The sequence below is a fragment of the Bos grunniens genome, chromosome 5 (genome assembly GCF_055505025.1).
Source record: "Bos grunniens cultivar Pamir isolate PY7600 chromosome 5, Bosgru_T2T1.0, whole genome shotgun sequence".
Lineage (NCBI taxonomy): Eukaryota > Metazoa > Chordata > Mammalia > Artiodactyla > Bovidae > Bos > Bos grunniens.
This window is the reverse complement of record NC_141169.1, coordinates 51,848,183-51,865,392: the sequence shown is the minus strand read 5'-3', so window position 1 is coordinate 51,865,392 and position 17,210 is coordinate 51,848,183. Positions and strand designations below refer to the sequence as shown.

At 34.3% G+C, this 17,210-nt stretch overlaps 1 protein-coding gene across 8 annotated transcripts in view; it reads left to right on the top strand.

Moving 5' to 3' along the window:
• The window catches only part of MON2 (MON2 regulator of endosome-to-Golgi trafficking), a 110,861-nt gene that overhangs the window by 57,787 nt on the left and 35,864 nt on the right, over window positions 1-17,210 (top strand). For all 8 annotated transcript variants that reach the window (XM_086400227.1, XM_086400226.1, XM_086400229.1 and 5 more), the window contains 11 exons: window positions 176-288; window positions 642-746; window positions 1,095-1,175; window positions 1,254-1,327; window positions 1,417-1,507; window positions 5,766-5,867; window positions 6,962-7,072; window positions 9,179-9,354; window positions 9,936-10,098; window positions 10,645-10,938; window positions 13,416-13,614. In XM_086400227.1, the coding sequence (XP_086256353.1) occupies window positions 176-288; window positions 642-746; window positions 1,095-1,175; window positions 1,254-1,327; window positions 1,417-1,507; window positions 5,766-5,867; window positions 6,962-7,072; window positions 9,179-9,354; window positions 9,936-10,098; window positions 10,645-10,938; window positions 13,416-13,614 (1,509 nt within the window). The remainder of the gene's footprint in view (window positions 1-175; window positions 289-641; window positions 747-1,094; window positions 1,176-1,253; window positions 1,328-1,416; window positions 1,508-5,765; window positions 5,868-6,961; window positions 7,073-9,178; window positions 9,355-9,935; window positions 10,099-10,644; window positions 10,939-13,415; window positions 13,615-17,210) is intronic.

Sequence of the window (17,210 nt, the reverse complement as noted above, 5' to 3'; positions counted from 1 at the left end):
AACTTGTTTTTTCACCTCTTGAGTTTTTAAAATGTTTGCATATAGATAATAGGAAACTAAATAAATGTCATAGTTGAACTTAGTTTGATCAAATTAATGTTCTAATATGTAACATGGCTTTGAGTAGAGGATGAAAAGTATATTTTAATTATTTAGGTTTTCCTTTGTGTTCTAGCATATTCCATCCAGGGCCAGAGTGTTATGATGATCAGTCCGTCAAGTGAATCACACCAGCAAGTTGTAGCAGTGGGTCAACCACTAGCAGTCCAGCCTCAAGGGACAGTAATGGTAAAGTACTTTTTCTTTGTTTGGTAACCAATTAATACCAATTAACTATCAAGGACACCTTTTGTACCTTTTTTGTGTGTTTCTCAAAATTTTTCATTATACTTTCTTTCTTTCTTTTATCTGAATGATACTTTTAGAAGAAACTAGATAAATACAGAGTGACATTGTTATAACCAACTGTGATAGCACAGCTTTTAATCAAATAAATTTGTTCTGTACAAAATCATCCAAGCCTCTTTTATTAAAATTTTTGTTTTTTATGAGAAAATATTTGTATATGATAGTACTTTTTATAAGTTTAAATTTTTGAGAATGCATAGCAGTTCTTACAAAAATATCCTTTTTTAATACAGCTGACTTCCAAAAATATCCAGTGTATGAGGACTTTACTTAACTTGGCACACTGCCATGGGGCTGTTCTTGGGACATCATGGCAACTTGTCTTGGCAACTCTACAGGTATGTTGTAGCCTCTGGGTCAGAGGCCAGTGTTGTATATCTAAGTGCTATCAGTTAAAGTCACCAGTGTCTATCAGTGCTTTGGGCAGGCCTGAATAGGCAGTAAGTATGAAAAAGGGCAAGTTGGAAAAAGAAAAAAGACTTGGCTCACATTATATGAAGTGATGGGATGTCTCTCATAATGGCCTGTTCTACTGCCTATGCTTGATGTAATGAGTATTTTGTATGAATGTTAATTACTAATTTCAGTTTAGGTATTAGATACGTAGTCTGATTTTAGTTTTAGTTATTAGAATTTTTTTAAGTTTATACATTTCTGTGTTCTGATTTTTTTTTTTAATTTTACAGCATCTTGTATGGATTCTGGGATTAAAGCCTAGTAGTGGTGGTGCCTTGAAACCTGGGAGAGCTGTTGAAGGGCCCAGTACAGTAAGCTCTAGTCATTCTTACTCAGTTAGTATTTTGCAGAATGTTTATATGTTACATTCACTTTTCTTCTTCTCTTAGGTTCTGACAACAGCAGTGATGACAGATTTACCAGTGATTTCCAATATACTTTCAAGACTGTTTGAAAGTTCACAGTAAGAGTCAGTTTTTAAAATTGATACAAACATTATTGTTAGCTGTATATGTTAGATGAGAATATCTTATTTCTTCATTTTTATTTTAGGTATCTTGATGACGTATCATTGCACCATTTAATAAATGCACTTTGTTCCTTATCCTTAGAAGCCATGGATATGGCCTATGGAAATAATAAGGTGTGATATTCTTTCTTTTCTGTGTTAAATATGAGATATTATTTTGTTGAATAAGGTGTATATTTATTAGGATCTTAGTGTTTTACAAGTGGGAACAATACCTTGTAGGCTAGCCCTGCTCTTTTGGGTTTTTACATTTATGGTGGTTTGTTGAAGGGAGAGTGAAGAGGATACTTTTTGGCTTGTGGTGTGTGCCAGTAGTTGGCCTCCCTGGTGCCAGTATGTATCATGATTTTAAATTGTGTCCACTTGTGTGCACTGAATATTCTAAAAAATATTTCTATAAAGAAAAATTGAACATCACATTTATAAATGTGTTCCACAAATTAGTAATCCTAATGATTACAATTTATGATTGTGGCAATGCACATTTTAAATCAAGGAAAATATGTCTCAGTTTCTTTTGCCTTCATGGGGTGGAAATTAAGGATCTAGTCATTTCTTTCTGAGGGTAATGACTCTCCCTACCTTGAAAATTAAATTTTTGCTTTGCTTATTGATTAAATGAATCAAGCAGTACTTTTGAGAACATTTCTTCTTATACTCTACCATTTTCTGTTAAACTTGGAAAACACGAGAATATTTGGGTTTATTGATACCTTAGAAATTATTTAAAATTCTCTCTACATTTTAAGATTAATAAATATATTAGTTGGACCATTTACAAGTAAGTGAAGTTACCCAGAAAATGATTAGAAAAGCAGAGAATGCAGCTTGTGGTTTATTTAATATCCAACTGTAGGAACTAAAATTACATTATTTGCCTAATCCTTAATTATAATCCTGTGTATTGTAGCTTGTCATCTTGGCTCATGTGAGTCATTTAAAGATTAGCCAAAAAGATCTTAAAGAGCAGAGTTTTATATATTATGGTACATACTTAGAGAATTATATAAACATGCAGGTGTTTGAAAATATCTGTTATAGTTTGCTCCAAATCAAGGCAAGGATAATATACTGTGAGGTAATCAAATTCTTAATACTACTTTCAGTAATCCTACATCCTTAAGATTAATTCTTAACAATGTAATATTTTTAATAGATACCTTAACTGAATCTGAGCAAGTTTATATGGTAATGACTTGAGAATTTATGTATTCACTCAGCAAAGTACAGTATGTTTGCTATGTACATGACACTCTGCTAGAAAATATAAAGGAAATTTCTATTTTCAAAGAGCATGTAAACCACTTGGCTCATGGATAATGTGCCAGATAAGGTGATGAGAGAGTCAGAATAGTTTATCACTGTCAGCTATTCTGAGTGAGTTAAATAGCTTAGGGAGTAAAATATATATATCACTGTCCTTTAAGATGTGGTTTTACAGTCACCAGTCATCTCATTTTTGGTCCTCATTTCAGGAATTTATGCTAATGTGTTGAGGTAGCTGATGGTAAAGCTTTCAAGTTCTTCCTTAGAAGGGGCAGTGTTGATTACACTTGTGCAGGCATACTGCCAAACTGAGTATATCAACAACAGAAATAAGAAAACAGCTGTTATCTTTGTTGTATGTCAGATACTAACTTATGTATTTCTGTTTAATCACTTAAAACAACTCTGTCAGGTTCAGTAGTAACTGCTTTTTAGAGATAAAATAGAAAAATAGCTTAAATACCCTGCTGGGGTCACCTGTTTAGTAATTGGTGGAGCTTGAATTTGAATCCACATATGTCTTATTCCAGAGCTCCATTCTTATAACCACTTCACTTGTGGCTTTAACTTTGTGTGCATCAAAGTCAGGTATAGCACTTTTTAAAAATGCAGTAGTTAGGACCACATACCAAGCTTCATGGATACAAGAATCTTTGGATATGAGGTCTGGACATATACTTTTAAATGCTGTGTGATTCCTGTGTATCCTCATTAGAATAAAGAGGAGGGAAAGGAGGAAATAATACAGGGCAACGTGTATAGAGACTTACTATGTGCCGGGCACTTTCTAACACGAGAGGTCATTTCAGTATATTATTATCTCCATTTTATAGTTTAAAAAAGTTAGCACAAAAGAGAGTGAATTTTTGCTATTTGCAGCAACATGGATGGACCTGGAGAATATTATGCTTAGTAAAATAAGTCAGAGAAAGATAAATATTATTTATTGTCGCTTATATGTGGAATCTAAAATTAAAAAAAAAAAGCTAATGAATATAATGAAACATCCAGAGAGAGAGGAAAGGCGGAAAGGACAAAATAAGGAAATTAAGAGGTACAAACTATTATATATAAAACAAGTAAGTGACAAGGATATATCGTATGGCACAAGGATATATTGTATGGCATAGCCAATATTTTATAATAACTATAAGTGGAATAATATCTGTAAAAAGTTTGAAACTTTATGTTGTACAACTGAAACTAGTATCATAAATCAGCTATACTTCAAAAAAAAAAAGTTACTCAAGGTTACATAGCTATTAAGTGGTAATGTTGAGATGTTAAAAATTCATAGACATCAGTCTTAACTACTGTATCATATTGTCTCTAGAATGATGAGGTTCTTTCTAGTACACTAATTTTTAGGGTACTTATAGTGTTAGCACAGGCAGGAAGAGTCAATCTGACCACACTTAAAACCTCAGGGTACTTGTTCAACAGTTTTTACTAGAAAAAAAAGATAATTTCACACATTTCCATTTTAGATTTTTATCAGTACTGTAAAAACATTGTGTATAGAGTCATTACAAAATCTTTTTACTTAAAAATTATAAAATTATGCTCATAATTTACTTTTAAAATTTCAGTTGGCTTCTATTTTTTCTAATGCATTGTCTCCATTTGAAGTACTACAGCTGTTTATCAAAAAATTCTCATAATTCTAGTCAGCTTAGTCTACATTTAAGTATGTTTTACTATCTCTATTAAAATTGGATTAGAGATAGTTGCCCTTTGAACTTTTTACTGAAACTGTTCTTCTAACACATGGACTGAGTAATTCAGCTATTTATGAAGTATACTAATTTGCTTTCTGTTATTGAAATGCCAGTGACTGAGGAAAGTGGTTTGTCTTCTTTCTCTGCAACTCTTTTATTAGGGTCTAAACTGACAACCTTTACCTCCTCCTTCTTGACATCATTGTTCTTTCCCCTGGTGTCTGTTACCTTTGTTTTTGTTTTTTCTTCATTTTTCCTGATATTCACATATAAAACCTAAGCATTTGAAGACTTTACTAATAAGAATGTATATTAGTTAGCTCAGCCTGCCATAACAAAATACTATAGACTGGGTAACTTAAACTATGGAAATTAATTTTCTCATAATTCTAGAAGGTAGAAGTCCAAAATCAGGATGCTAGCATGGTCAGCTCTTGTGTAGACTCTCTTCCGGATTGAAAGATGCCTGACTTCTTACTGTGTCCCTACATGGCAGGGAAAGAGGGGAAGGAAGGGAAAAGGGGGAGGAAGAGGGAAATGGAGTGCACATAAGCTCACAAGCTGTGTGGTGTCTCTTCTTATGAGGACGTTAAACTTAATGTATTGGGGCCCCACCCTTAGGACTTCATTTGACCTGAATTACCTTCTTATAGACCCTATCTCCAAATGTCATCACCCTCAGGGTTAGTTTCAGCATATGAAGTTTGGGAGCAGTGTTGGAGGGTGGGAGGGGCGGATCACAATTCAGTCCATAGCAAAATTCTTTCATTTTGGTCAGAAGACACACATTCTGTGTGTCTGGTATAGTTTTTGAATTTTCAAAGTTTCCCCACTAAAGCAGTCTCTTCCCAACCAAATTTTTCAATTAGGAGTCATATTAGATACTTGAGGGCTTCCTGGTGGCTCAGATGGTAAAGAATACACCTGCAATGCAGGAGACCCAGGTTCGATCCCTAGGTCAGGAAGATCCCATGGAGATGGAAATGGCAATCCACTCCAGTATTTTTACCTGGAGAAGCCCATGGACAAAGGAGCCTGGTAGGCTACACTCCATGGGGTCGCAAGAGTTGGACACGACATAGCGACTAACCACCCCCACCACCACTCACTCCAGTATTCTTGCCTGGAGAATCCCATGGACAAAGGAGCCTGGCAGGCTACAGTCATGAGGTTGCAAAGAGTTGGAGACAGCTGAGCAACTAACACTTTTTAGATGCTTGAGGGTGGACTGAAAGGCTTGTCAATATGATAACTGAGGTTATGTCATATTTATTTCTAATTAATTAAGTATATTAATTATAGTCATGTTCTTTACAGTTTCTCAGTTTGGTTTACAGTTGAAATACTTTAATTCTCCTTATGATATAAAAAATATGTTTTTCTTCTAGGAACCATCTCTTTTTGCTGTTGCCAAATTGTTAGAAACTGGTCTAGTTAACATGCACCGTATAGAAATTCTATGGAGACCTCTAACTGGCCATCTACTTGAGGTAACCTCTGTTTCTTTATTATATTTACTTTTTATTTATAATAAAGACTTACACAGTGAATTAGTGATTCTGTATAACCATAAGAAAAATCAGCATTAACATTTTTTCTTGTACTTCTCTCTCTATATTTTATCAGGGACGAAAGTTTTATAGTAATCATTTTGGTAAAGGAATAGGTTGAAGACTTTATGACTAAAAATGAGTGCTATAACAATGAAATCTCTTATGTCTCCTTCACCTGTTAGTTTGGGTCCCCTTTCTTTTATTATATACTCTTTTGATCCCCTCAGCTTCAGCTGGTTCTAAAACTTCAAGGCAATTAGGACTGAGACTTAGTATTAGACACTGCTCCTTTACAGACTTCCCTGTGATTATGAGGTAACATTTCTACAAAAGGGAAAAAACCTCAGTATCACTAATTATAGATAGTACCAGGGCATTTTGTCTGGATTTGTATTCAAACTTGAGTAAATCTGAATACTTGGTTGCTTCTTATTGACAACTGCTTCTGTCAAATACATGTTCATGAGCAGTTTAGGTTTCAGTTGCCCTCATTGTTTCATATTATTTTAGTAATCTGAGAAGGGTACTGTTCTTAGTAAAAAAAAAGTCCTTTCTTCTTTTTCCCTCCATTTTTGGGGGATTATTTTAATGAGCTATTACAGAATATATACACATTTCTTCATTATGGAATTCTCATCAAATGGCAAAAAATATGTTTTTAAAATTTTAGCTAAGTATTTGATTATGAAGATAGAGCAGATTAGGAACCTTAGTGTCTGCTTCTTCTGTTTACTCTGGTGACATCATTTACTTTTATGAAATCCTTTCTTTTCTGTGAGTTGTTTAGTTTCATCTTTTATCTTCTATCTCTTTATTGCTTCCTCTTGCCTCGTATTCAGAAGGTAAGCTTACTTACATTTTGTATATTTTCATAATTTCTTCAACCCTTGTTGACAAACATTTTATATGATTTTTTAAATGTGGAAGAGTATGAAATGCAATGTTTTAGTTTTTCTTAAATTAATGTGTGATGTATAGCTTAAGTATACAAATTAAAGATTAATTTTTGTTCCATATGTATGTACCCTTAGGTGTGCCAGCATCCAAACTCTCGAATGAGAGAATGGGGAGCAGAAGCCTTAACTTCACTTATTAAAGCAGGATTAACATTTAACCATGATCCTCCACTTTCACAAAACCAGGTAAAAGAAAGAACCTTTTTTAAAATTACTTAAGTCATCCTTTCCCATATGTAACTTTATTTGTAGGCTGTGGATCTCTTACAGAAGGTTGATAATCCTGGATTTTCAGGATTATCTATATTAAAAATTTTTTAAATTTTCTTATAATAGCACTAAACTTAAGTAATAAATTACCTAGAATTGGTCTCCCCATCTAGAAGATTGCTTCTTCATGCAGTGCTAAGTCTTCATACTTTGTTAGCCTCTTTTCCTTTGGTCCTTACCTGTCTTTTTTTTTTTTTTTCCTTCCCCCTACTCATTACCCTTGCGTGCTTAGTCACTCAGCCATGTCCAGCTCTCTGTGGTCCCATGGACTGTAGCCCTCCAAGGTCCTCTGTCCATGAAGTTTTCCAGGCCAGAATACTGGAGTGTTGCCATACTCTCCTCCAGGGGATATTCCCTACCCAGAGATTGAACCCGTGTCTCCTGCATTGGCATGTGGATTCTTTACCATTGTGCCACCTGGGAAGCCCTTATATGGGGAGAAACAAGTGGCAGAAGAGGCAAGCACAATAAAATAGATTTTTATTTTTAAATAATTTTAAAGGTTATTTTATACTTTCAGAGTTTTCTTTTGTTGTGAATCCTTTTTCCTGACTCCCATAATCATTCACATATATCTTATACAGTTTTAAAAAGCCCACCAAAGTTTTGTTTAAAGATTGAATAGGAATGAGGCATTTAATAGCCATTCACATTGCCCGTACTATCTTACTGTAGTGTATGTGGATGTATTCTGCAAATTTCCTCAACAAATAATTATTGGGTACATACTATATGCCAGGCAGTATTTTAACTCTTGTAACAGAATGATGTACAAGACAGAAAAGTTCCTTAATTTTTATAGCTTACATTTTAGTGATTGCATATTTTTTTCCTATTGCAGTCTAATTTTTTTGTAAAGCCCTGTCCATGTATATAGTCTTAGCATCCAGCTTAATACCTGGCACATGGTAAGAGCTTAATATGTTTGTTCAGTCAGTGAACCAACTAAATGTATCCTTGGAGAGAAAACTAAAGCTAAGGCAGGTGCTTTCAAATGCTAAAGGAGTAGAACAAAGTACTTTTTTCACTTTTTAACAGTAAAAAAATTTTGTGGTTTTGTGTCCTCTTTGTCTGCTAGTTCATTTTTAGGAGTATTGAGACTTAAATTTAAATACATGTGGTACACATTAATAGAGTAAATGAAAGTTAATTTTGAAAATTGGAAATTATTTTCTTCTCTCCAAATAGAGCTAAATATATAGGGTATATTTTCTATAGTGAGATTCATTTGTATATGGATCTGTAGATTTAATACCTTTTAACATCAGGTTACTCCCTATTTATCCTGAAATATAGTATCTTGAAGATAGATTTTTATTTTCTGTTATTAAAATATAAGACTTAGGGACTTCCCTGAAGTCCAGTGATTGGGAATCCGTGCTTCTAATGCAGGAGGGGTGGGTTCCATCCTTGGTTGGGGAACGAAGCTTCCACATGTTACTTCTGTGGCTAAAACGTAAAAAATTTTAAAAGACTTATGGGGCTTCCCAGTGGCTCAGTGGTAAAGAATTCATCTGCCAATGCAGGAGACACGGTTTCAATCCCTAATCTGGGAAGATCCCACATGCTGCAGAGAAACTAAGCTCATGGGCCACAGCTACTGAGCCTGTGCTCTAGAGCATGGGAGCTGGAACTGTTGAGCCCACATGCTGCAGCTACTGAAGCCCGTGTGTTCTAGAGCCCATGCTCTGCAACAAGAGAAGCCACCACAGTGAGAAACCCATACACTGCAACCAGAGAGTAGCCCCTTCACGCTGCAACTAAAGAAAAGCCCGTACGGCAACAAAGGCCCAGGACAGCAAAAATAAATTAATTAATTAAATTATTTTTTTTAAAAAAGACTTAGATGACAAGATAATCCTAATGATTACTGTTAAAGAAATCATTTTTGATATTTATTTTACTAAAAAATTTCTTTTTACCATTGCAGTCTGAGTGAAGGTGAATTTAAACTTGAAAGACAATAGTAGAACCTTTCCATGTTCTGGAACTTCGCTGATTAGCTTCTTACCTTCTTTTCAGAGGCTGCAATTGCTTTTATTGAACCCATTAAAGGAGATGTCGAATATTAATCATCCAGATATACGACTCAAGCAATTAGAGTGTGTGCTGCAGATTCTTCAGAGTCAAGGAGATAGTCTTGGACCTGGATGGCCATTAGTGCTGGGAGTTATGGGAGCGATCAGAAATGATCAAGGGTAAGTGTTTAAAATTAACATCCAAAAAGTAATAGGAAAAGGGAATTCTGCCTAAAATTATGAAATGATCGTAAATTTTTTATGTATGCCTTTTTTGCTTAAGTTTATGATCTAAAATAGTTTTCCTTACCCTACTCCCAGGGGGCTGTAGGGAATCATTAGGGCTCACTTTTATTTTGGAAGGATGGAAAAATTGCTATTTCTTTATCATTTATATATGAATACAAGGTTCTTACAATAAGAAAAATCCATCAAACAAACTTTCCCTTTCTCATTCAATGTCTATATTTTGTTTGGCTAGTTTATGCAGAATAAAAATAATATGGTATTAATACATATTTTCTTTTTTTAGTTTACTGCTTTTCTTATGCCCCTGAGCTGCTTTATTTTTGTTTGTTAATTATTTTAATTAAGCATATCTTTTTTACATTTATGTAAATGTTGAAGTACTATGTGAGTACTATGTTAGAGAAAATTTTCTTGTTCCAATTTTAAGATAAAATTTTGATTTGTTCAAATTTATGTATTTTTCCTTCCATTTCTCTTAAATACATAAATATAGATTTTCTTTTGTTTTTCAGAGAATCCTTGATACGAACAGCATTCCAGTGTCTTCAGTTGGTTGTGACAGATTTTCTACCAACAATGCCTTGCACTTGCCTGCAAATAGTTGTAGATGTTGCAGGTAGCTTTGGACTTCATAACCAAGAACTTAATATTAGTTTAACTTCAATAGGTTTATTGGTAAGTATGATTGCCTTTCTTATATAATCTAGAAATCACTGTTTGCAACTGAGAGTGAGTGCTAAGCAAGTGTGCTTTTGACTCTGGAGGAATCATTTAAATGACTTTTAAGTACATGCCAAACATATTGTATGAAGGGTTAAGTAATATTATTTAAGAAATAATTCTTTAAGAGCTGAATATGTGGAATAATTTTGATCTGTTGAGCTGAAATTTGGTTTATATAAGATTTGTTATGGGAGGATTTAGGAAACAAATAATGGTACATACAAGAGAAATCAGTTGACTCTACTGATAGTAACATAAAATTTAAATTTTAAATCCAATTTTTAAAAAATATTAAAAATTAAAGGTTGCACTCTGAAATTCTGAAATGAGATAGATAAACTTGACAGAGGAAGAGATATTTTCATTAAATCCATTCTGTTAGGAAAAGAGTTTCTGAAGTAATTGCTTTTAAGTTTTATTCTGAAAATCTATCTGTTGCATATCTATGTGTTTAAAATAAAAATCTCTGAATAGATATTTTTCTCCTTGGCTCTTTAGTGGAATATTTCAGATTATTTTTTTCAAAGAGGAGAAACTATTGAAAAGGAATTAAATAAAGAAGAGGCAGCACAGCAAAAGCAGGCAGAAGAAAAAGGCGTGGTTTTGAATCGGCCATTCCACCCTGCACCACCGTTTGACTGCTTGTGGTTGTGTCTTTATGCAAAATTGGGTGAACTATGTGTAGATCCCCGTCCTGCTGTCCGGAAGAGTGCAGGGCAAACTCTGTTTTCAACAATTGGTGCACATGGAACTTTATTACAGCACTCAACGTGGCACACTGTTATTTGGAAGGTACCGTAAAATACCTTGAGTTATCAGTTATTAATTGAGACATGCTTTTATACATTTTCAGCAACAACAAATTAAAATTAAAAATTTTTTTTTAGTTTTTTTTGTTTGTTTTTTATTTTTTTATTTTTTTTTAATTTAATTTTATTTTTAAAACTTTACAATATTGTATTAGTTTTGCCAAACATTGAAATGAATCTGCCACAGGTATACCTGTGCTCCCCATCCTGAACCCTCCTCCCTCCTCCCTCCTCCCTCCCCATACCCTCCCTCTGGGTCGTCCCAGTGCACCAGCCCCAAGCATCCAGTATCGTGCATCGAACCTGGACTGGCGACTCGTTTCATACATGATATTATACATGTTTCAATGCCATTGTCCCAAATCTCCCCACCCTGTCCCTCTCCCACAGAGTCCATAAGACTGATCTATACATCAGTGTCTCTATTTCTGTCTTATAATAACAGGGTTATTTTTACCATCTTTCTAAATTCCATATATTCACATTAGTATATTGTATTTTTAGTTTTTTTATTGAAATATAGTTGGTTTAGAATCTTATGTTTGTTTCAGGTACACAGAAAAGTGATTCAGTTTTACATAAATGTGTTTTTTTGTTCCTATTAATTTTTAAAGAAGAATTTCCATCCATTTGTGCATTTGGCAAAACAGGAAAAGTTAGCTTTATAATATTTTTAATTGCACCTTGCATATTAGCAAATTAAATACTTAAAGCCTCATTTTTTTTAATTGGAGGATAATTGCTTTACAATGTGGTATTGGTTTCTGCCATACAACAAAGGGAATCAGCCATATATAGATATATTTCCCCTCTTCTTGAGTCTCTCTCCCATCCCACCCCTATAAGCCTCATTTTTTTATCTCTTTGATTTCTGCCTTTGCACTTCTGTTTCCCCATTTTCCTGGTGGTAAAAACCAGTAGCTGCTAAACTACCACATATAATTCAAATATAATTAAATGAGAACTTTATAAACAATATCAATAATAGTGAAATTTGTTTGTAGACTCACCAAACAAAAACCACCTCCCATTTGTAAATTCTACATTTGTTCAAGTATGCAGTTTCATTTTTTACTTTTTCATTTTTATCATCTTTTTAAAACATTCTTGCAAAGTCAGAAGCTTATTAGTGAGTATCCCGTCTTTGCTAAAAGACTCTCCTCTTTTTTTTGTTGCTTAATCTGTTCCATTTTAATAAAACTCTTATTTATAATCCTTTCACTGCTTTTGTGAATTTTTGAAATTAGTAAGTTTGACAGTAGACAGTATGGTAAACTTTAACTGAATTTAACCGTGTTTTAAGTTTAATAAAAAGACCTCAAAATGTCTTCTTAAAAAATTAATAATGTATGTTCCTAATAAAAATAATTGAAAGCCCTATTCCCTCCTGTGTCTTTTGTTTCAACTCCTTTCCCTAGCTTTATCAGATCACAAACAAGCTTAAGAGTCCTTTACTATTTTAAAACTGATATTTTCTCTGACTCCTGATTCCTTTTTCTAACTTCATTATTAATCTTGCTGCCTAAATCTCAGTATTAATAATTTTTTCTTTTTCACGTCCACTGCATTCTCTTACCCCTTGTAATTTGATATCCAGATTATTCTACTTCAGAGTATCTTAAACATTAGCATGTAACAGCATCTCCTAGAGGACTTGTTAAAGCACAAATTGCTGAGCCACTGTACCCAGCCCCCTAGAGGTTCTGATTTCTTTCCTGTGGCGTGGAGGCTGAGAATTTGCATAGCTATGAAGCTTCTGGGTGATGCTGATGGGGCTGGTTCTGAGACCATGTTTTTAGAACCACAGAACTTGTTCATTGGCTCTACAGGTAGTCTTCTAATTGCCAGATCTCTTGCCCTGTGCTCAGTTTTTCATACTGCTCATTTTTTCATAACATTTAATAGTGTTGATTATTTTCTCCTTGAAATTTCTTTTGGCTTCTGTTTCACAGTGTGCATCTGCTTCTCTATTCAATTTTGTTTTATTTTCTTGGCCCCTATGCCTTCCCCTGAATCTACATTTTAAATAAACATCCCCCAAATTCCAACTGCTTCCTACTTGATTTTTTTCAAGCATCCTCATCCAGACATGAAATTTCAGTAGTTACCTCTATCTAGATGTCACTCATACTTAAATTTTTTTTTTTATACTTACATTTTTTGCTGGACCCTTCTCTTTAGCTGCATTCCCTTCTTGTACATTATACCTTACGTGCTCCATTGGCACTCAGTTCAACAGGTCTTAAGTGATAGTCTGTTCGGTTTACTTTAAATTTTTATATTCCATGGCCTTAAGGATAAACTTAAGAATATAAGGATACCTCTGTTGGTCAGTTTCCTCTAAAATACAGGGATTGATCAGTATGTCAGGTATAATTCTTTGTAACAATGCTTAATTTCCTATGCTGCTATTTATGCTATGTTATCAGTATTTTTATATGCATTATCACAAATATTCAGGTTCTCTTTCATCTGCTGGACCGAGTTAGAGAGTCTTCTACCACTGCAGACAAAGAAAAGATTGAGTCTGGAGGTGGCAATATTCTCATTCATCATTCAAGGGACACAGCAGAGAAGCAGTGGGCTGAGACATGGGTTTTAACATTGGCCGGAGTTGCAAGAATCTTCAACACCAGAAGATATTTACTTCAACCTTTAGGTAGATGTACATTTTTTTTTTTCTGAGTATACAAGTAATTAATGTTAAAGGAAATTTGGAAAATACAGATTCTTCACAGATTATATACATTGTTATTTTCTAAGAATAATCCATCTTAATTGCCAGTCTTTGTTGTTATGTGTGGTATGTGTATGAGCATAAACGTTTTCATTCATTTCCTTGAAAAATTATGTGTACCTACTGTGGGCATGTCTTGGGGATACAGTGATGAGCCAGATACCTACTGTCCTTGATATATCCTGGGTATGAAGGAGGAACTATAATTACATAAATAAATAGAAAATTGCTGCAATGATCAATGCTACAAAGGAGCTTATAGTAGATTGTGAGCTTATAGTAGATACTTGACCAGGCCAGTGATGTATATATAGGCTTCCCTGAGAAAGCAATGTTTTATCTGAATAGTAGTTCATCAGGCAAGGGTAGGATGAACTGGGGAGAGCCTTACAGGCAGAGAGTATGTATAAAAGAGATGAAAGAAGATTGAGGAGATGGAGATGGTGTGGCCCCTGGCACGTTTGAAGGTCTAGAATGAAGAGAACACGGAAAAGAGTGATTCTCAGTGAGGTTGTAGAGGTAGAGGCCAGATGTTGCAGCACATTGTAGGTTATGTTCAGAAGACTTCACTCTAAGAGCACTGAAAACCACTGAAAGATTTTAATCCATGATGTGATGTGTTCAGATATGGAGTTCAGAAAGATCCCTTCAGATGGTATGTATGGAATGGAATGGTCATAAAGAAGAATGGTAGGATACTATTAGATTGGTTAGGAAACTTGGTGGTGTATAAATATAAATAGATCAGTGCTTCTCAACCAGGGCCAATTTTGCCCAACCTCCTCCTTCCCCCCACAGGATATTTAACAACGTCTGAGACATGTTGGTTGTTATAACTAGGCAGGGGCATGCCCACTGGCTTCTGGGGAAGTAAAAGCCAGGGATGCTGCTACATATCTTACAATGCATAAGACAGCCCGTACAACAAAGAATTATCCAACCCAAAATGTCAGTAGGATTGAGACTGAGAAACTAGTGTAGATTATAATACCTTCAATTCTAGTGGTAGGCATGGGAGTGGTTGAGAAAAGTGAACAAATACTTTTGCACATAACTGTGAGCAAGCTGTACATATTAATTTTTCAACTTCTTATTTTATGTTTGGCTTTTTTCTTCTCATTATGTTAAAAGCATAAGCATATTTATGATTTTCATTGGCATTTTTGTGTGGTGTTTATTTGCATTTTAAGGCTCATACATATCACATACCTATATATTTGATGATCTATATATTTGATGTCTATATATACACGTTTTAAATTCTAGTTTCTTGTTTTCCTATAAAATTTACATACAATGAAATGTGCTAATCTTAACTGTGTGTTTGCTAAGTTTTGACAAATAATAATCATTTTTAATACCTCGGTGGTACTTTATCTTAAAAGCTAAGATGTAATAGATACAGATTTAGATTTTTAAAAATGAAGACATGATGCAGTTCATGTAGCTTCAATAATTTTTTTTTTTTATAATTTAACACTAGGAAATGGTTTTTATTATTATTTTAGAATAAGATTATGGTATCAAGATGATGCTGGCCTCATAGAATGAGTTCAGAAGTGTTCCTTCCTCTACAGTTTTTTTGAGTAGTTTGAGAAAGATACGCATTAACTCTTCTCTAAATGTTTGGTAGAATTCACTTGTTTAGCCATCTAGTCCTGGACTTTTCTTTGTTGGGAGTTTTAAAATTGCTGAATCAATTTCACTACTGATAATGGTTCATATTGTCTGTTTCTTCATGGTTCAGATTTTCTCCGTTTCTTCTAGGTTGTCTGTTTTATTGGTGTATAGTTGTTCATAGTAGTCTCTTCTGATCCTATGTATTTCTGTGGTATCAGTTGTAATATCTCCTTTTTCATTTCTGATTTTATTGATCTGGGTCCTCAACCTTTTTGTTTTGATGAGGCTGGCTAAAGGTTATCAGTGTTTTCAAAGAATCGGCTTTTAGTTTCATTGACCTTTTCTATTTTTTTTTTTAAGTCTCTATTTCATTTATTTCTGCTCTGATCTTTATATTTCTTTCCTTCTCCTAACTTTGGATTTTGTTCTTTTTCCTCTAGTTCCTTTAGGTGTAAGGTTAGGTTGTTTATTTGAGGTTTTTATTGTTTCCTGAGGGAAGCTTGTATTGCTATAAGCTTTATTATTAGACCTGCTTTTGCTGGTGCCCCATAGGTTTGAGGGGCTGGCCTGGTGGCTCAGCTGGTAAAGAATCTGCCTGCAGTGCAGGAGACCTGGGTTCAATCCCTGGATTGGGAAGATGCCCTGGAGAAGGGAAAGGCTACACACTCCAGTATTCTGGCCTGGAGAATTCCATGGACTGTATAGTCCTTGGGCTCACAAAGAGATGACTGAGCGACTTTCACTTTCGTAGGTTTGGGATCATTGTGTTTTCATTTTTATTTGTCTCTAGGTATTTTTTGATTTCCTCTTTGATTTCTGTTGTAACCCATTGGCTCTTTAGTAGCATACTGTTTAGCCTCCACATGTTTGTGTTTTGTAGTTTTTTTTTTTCTTGCAGTTGAAAATTTTGCCACTTGTAGCCCCATGGGTGGACTTGCAGGGCATTATGCTAAGTGAAATAAGTCAAACAGAGAAAGACAAATACTGTGTGATATCACTTCTGTGTGGAATCTAAAAAATGCAGTGAACTAGTGAGAATAACAAAAAAGAATCAAGACTCCCAGAGACAGAAAACAAACTGATTGTTACCAGTGGGGAGAGGGAGGAAGCAGGGCAACGTAGGGGTAAAGGGACTGGGAGGTGTGAACTATTAGATGTAAGATAGGCTAGAATGATGTATTTTACAACATGGAGAATATAGGCTGTATTTTATAATAATTGTAAATAGAATATAACCTTTGAAAATTGTATAAAAAATTAAGAATTTTTAAAAAGTAATGTTTTAACATAATGAAGTACAATATGTAATTATACTTAGTCTTTTAGAAAGAGGACTTCTTCCTAGACATGGAGTATATTAATAGAAGAACTGCAGATATTTTTCCTTCTTATAGCATGGAATATTTTAGACCTGAGACTAGGTCACCATTCTGGTAGGTGAATGTAATGTTTAATCTGATTTTTGAACTTGGATGGCAACAAGCAGAAGTATTTTGTTTTGCTGTTTTGATAGTTTTTAAACAAAATTTGTTAAAACTGTTTGAACAGTTACTAAAAAGCCTGTTTTTTGGTTGTATATAAATTATACTTCAGTTTTAATTAAAAGAGTATGGAGAGGAAGAAACATGTAACTGAACAAGTGTTAATAGTCTATCCTGTAAAGCAGTGCAGTGCTTACTGTTTTATACCAGACTTAGTTCCAGCTTTCCAATTCATTGAATGCTTCCTCAGTTATATGGGTTTATCCCTTCTTGAAAAAACCTAGTCTTTGATAGCTTTTGTGAAGTGAGTCTTTAAAACACAGTTATCTCTATATTTCATAGCCTACTTATGTTATTCTTTGCAAAATGTCAATTCCTCTGATCCTGCCTGCCAATGCAGGAGACACAGCTTTGATC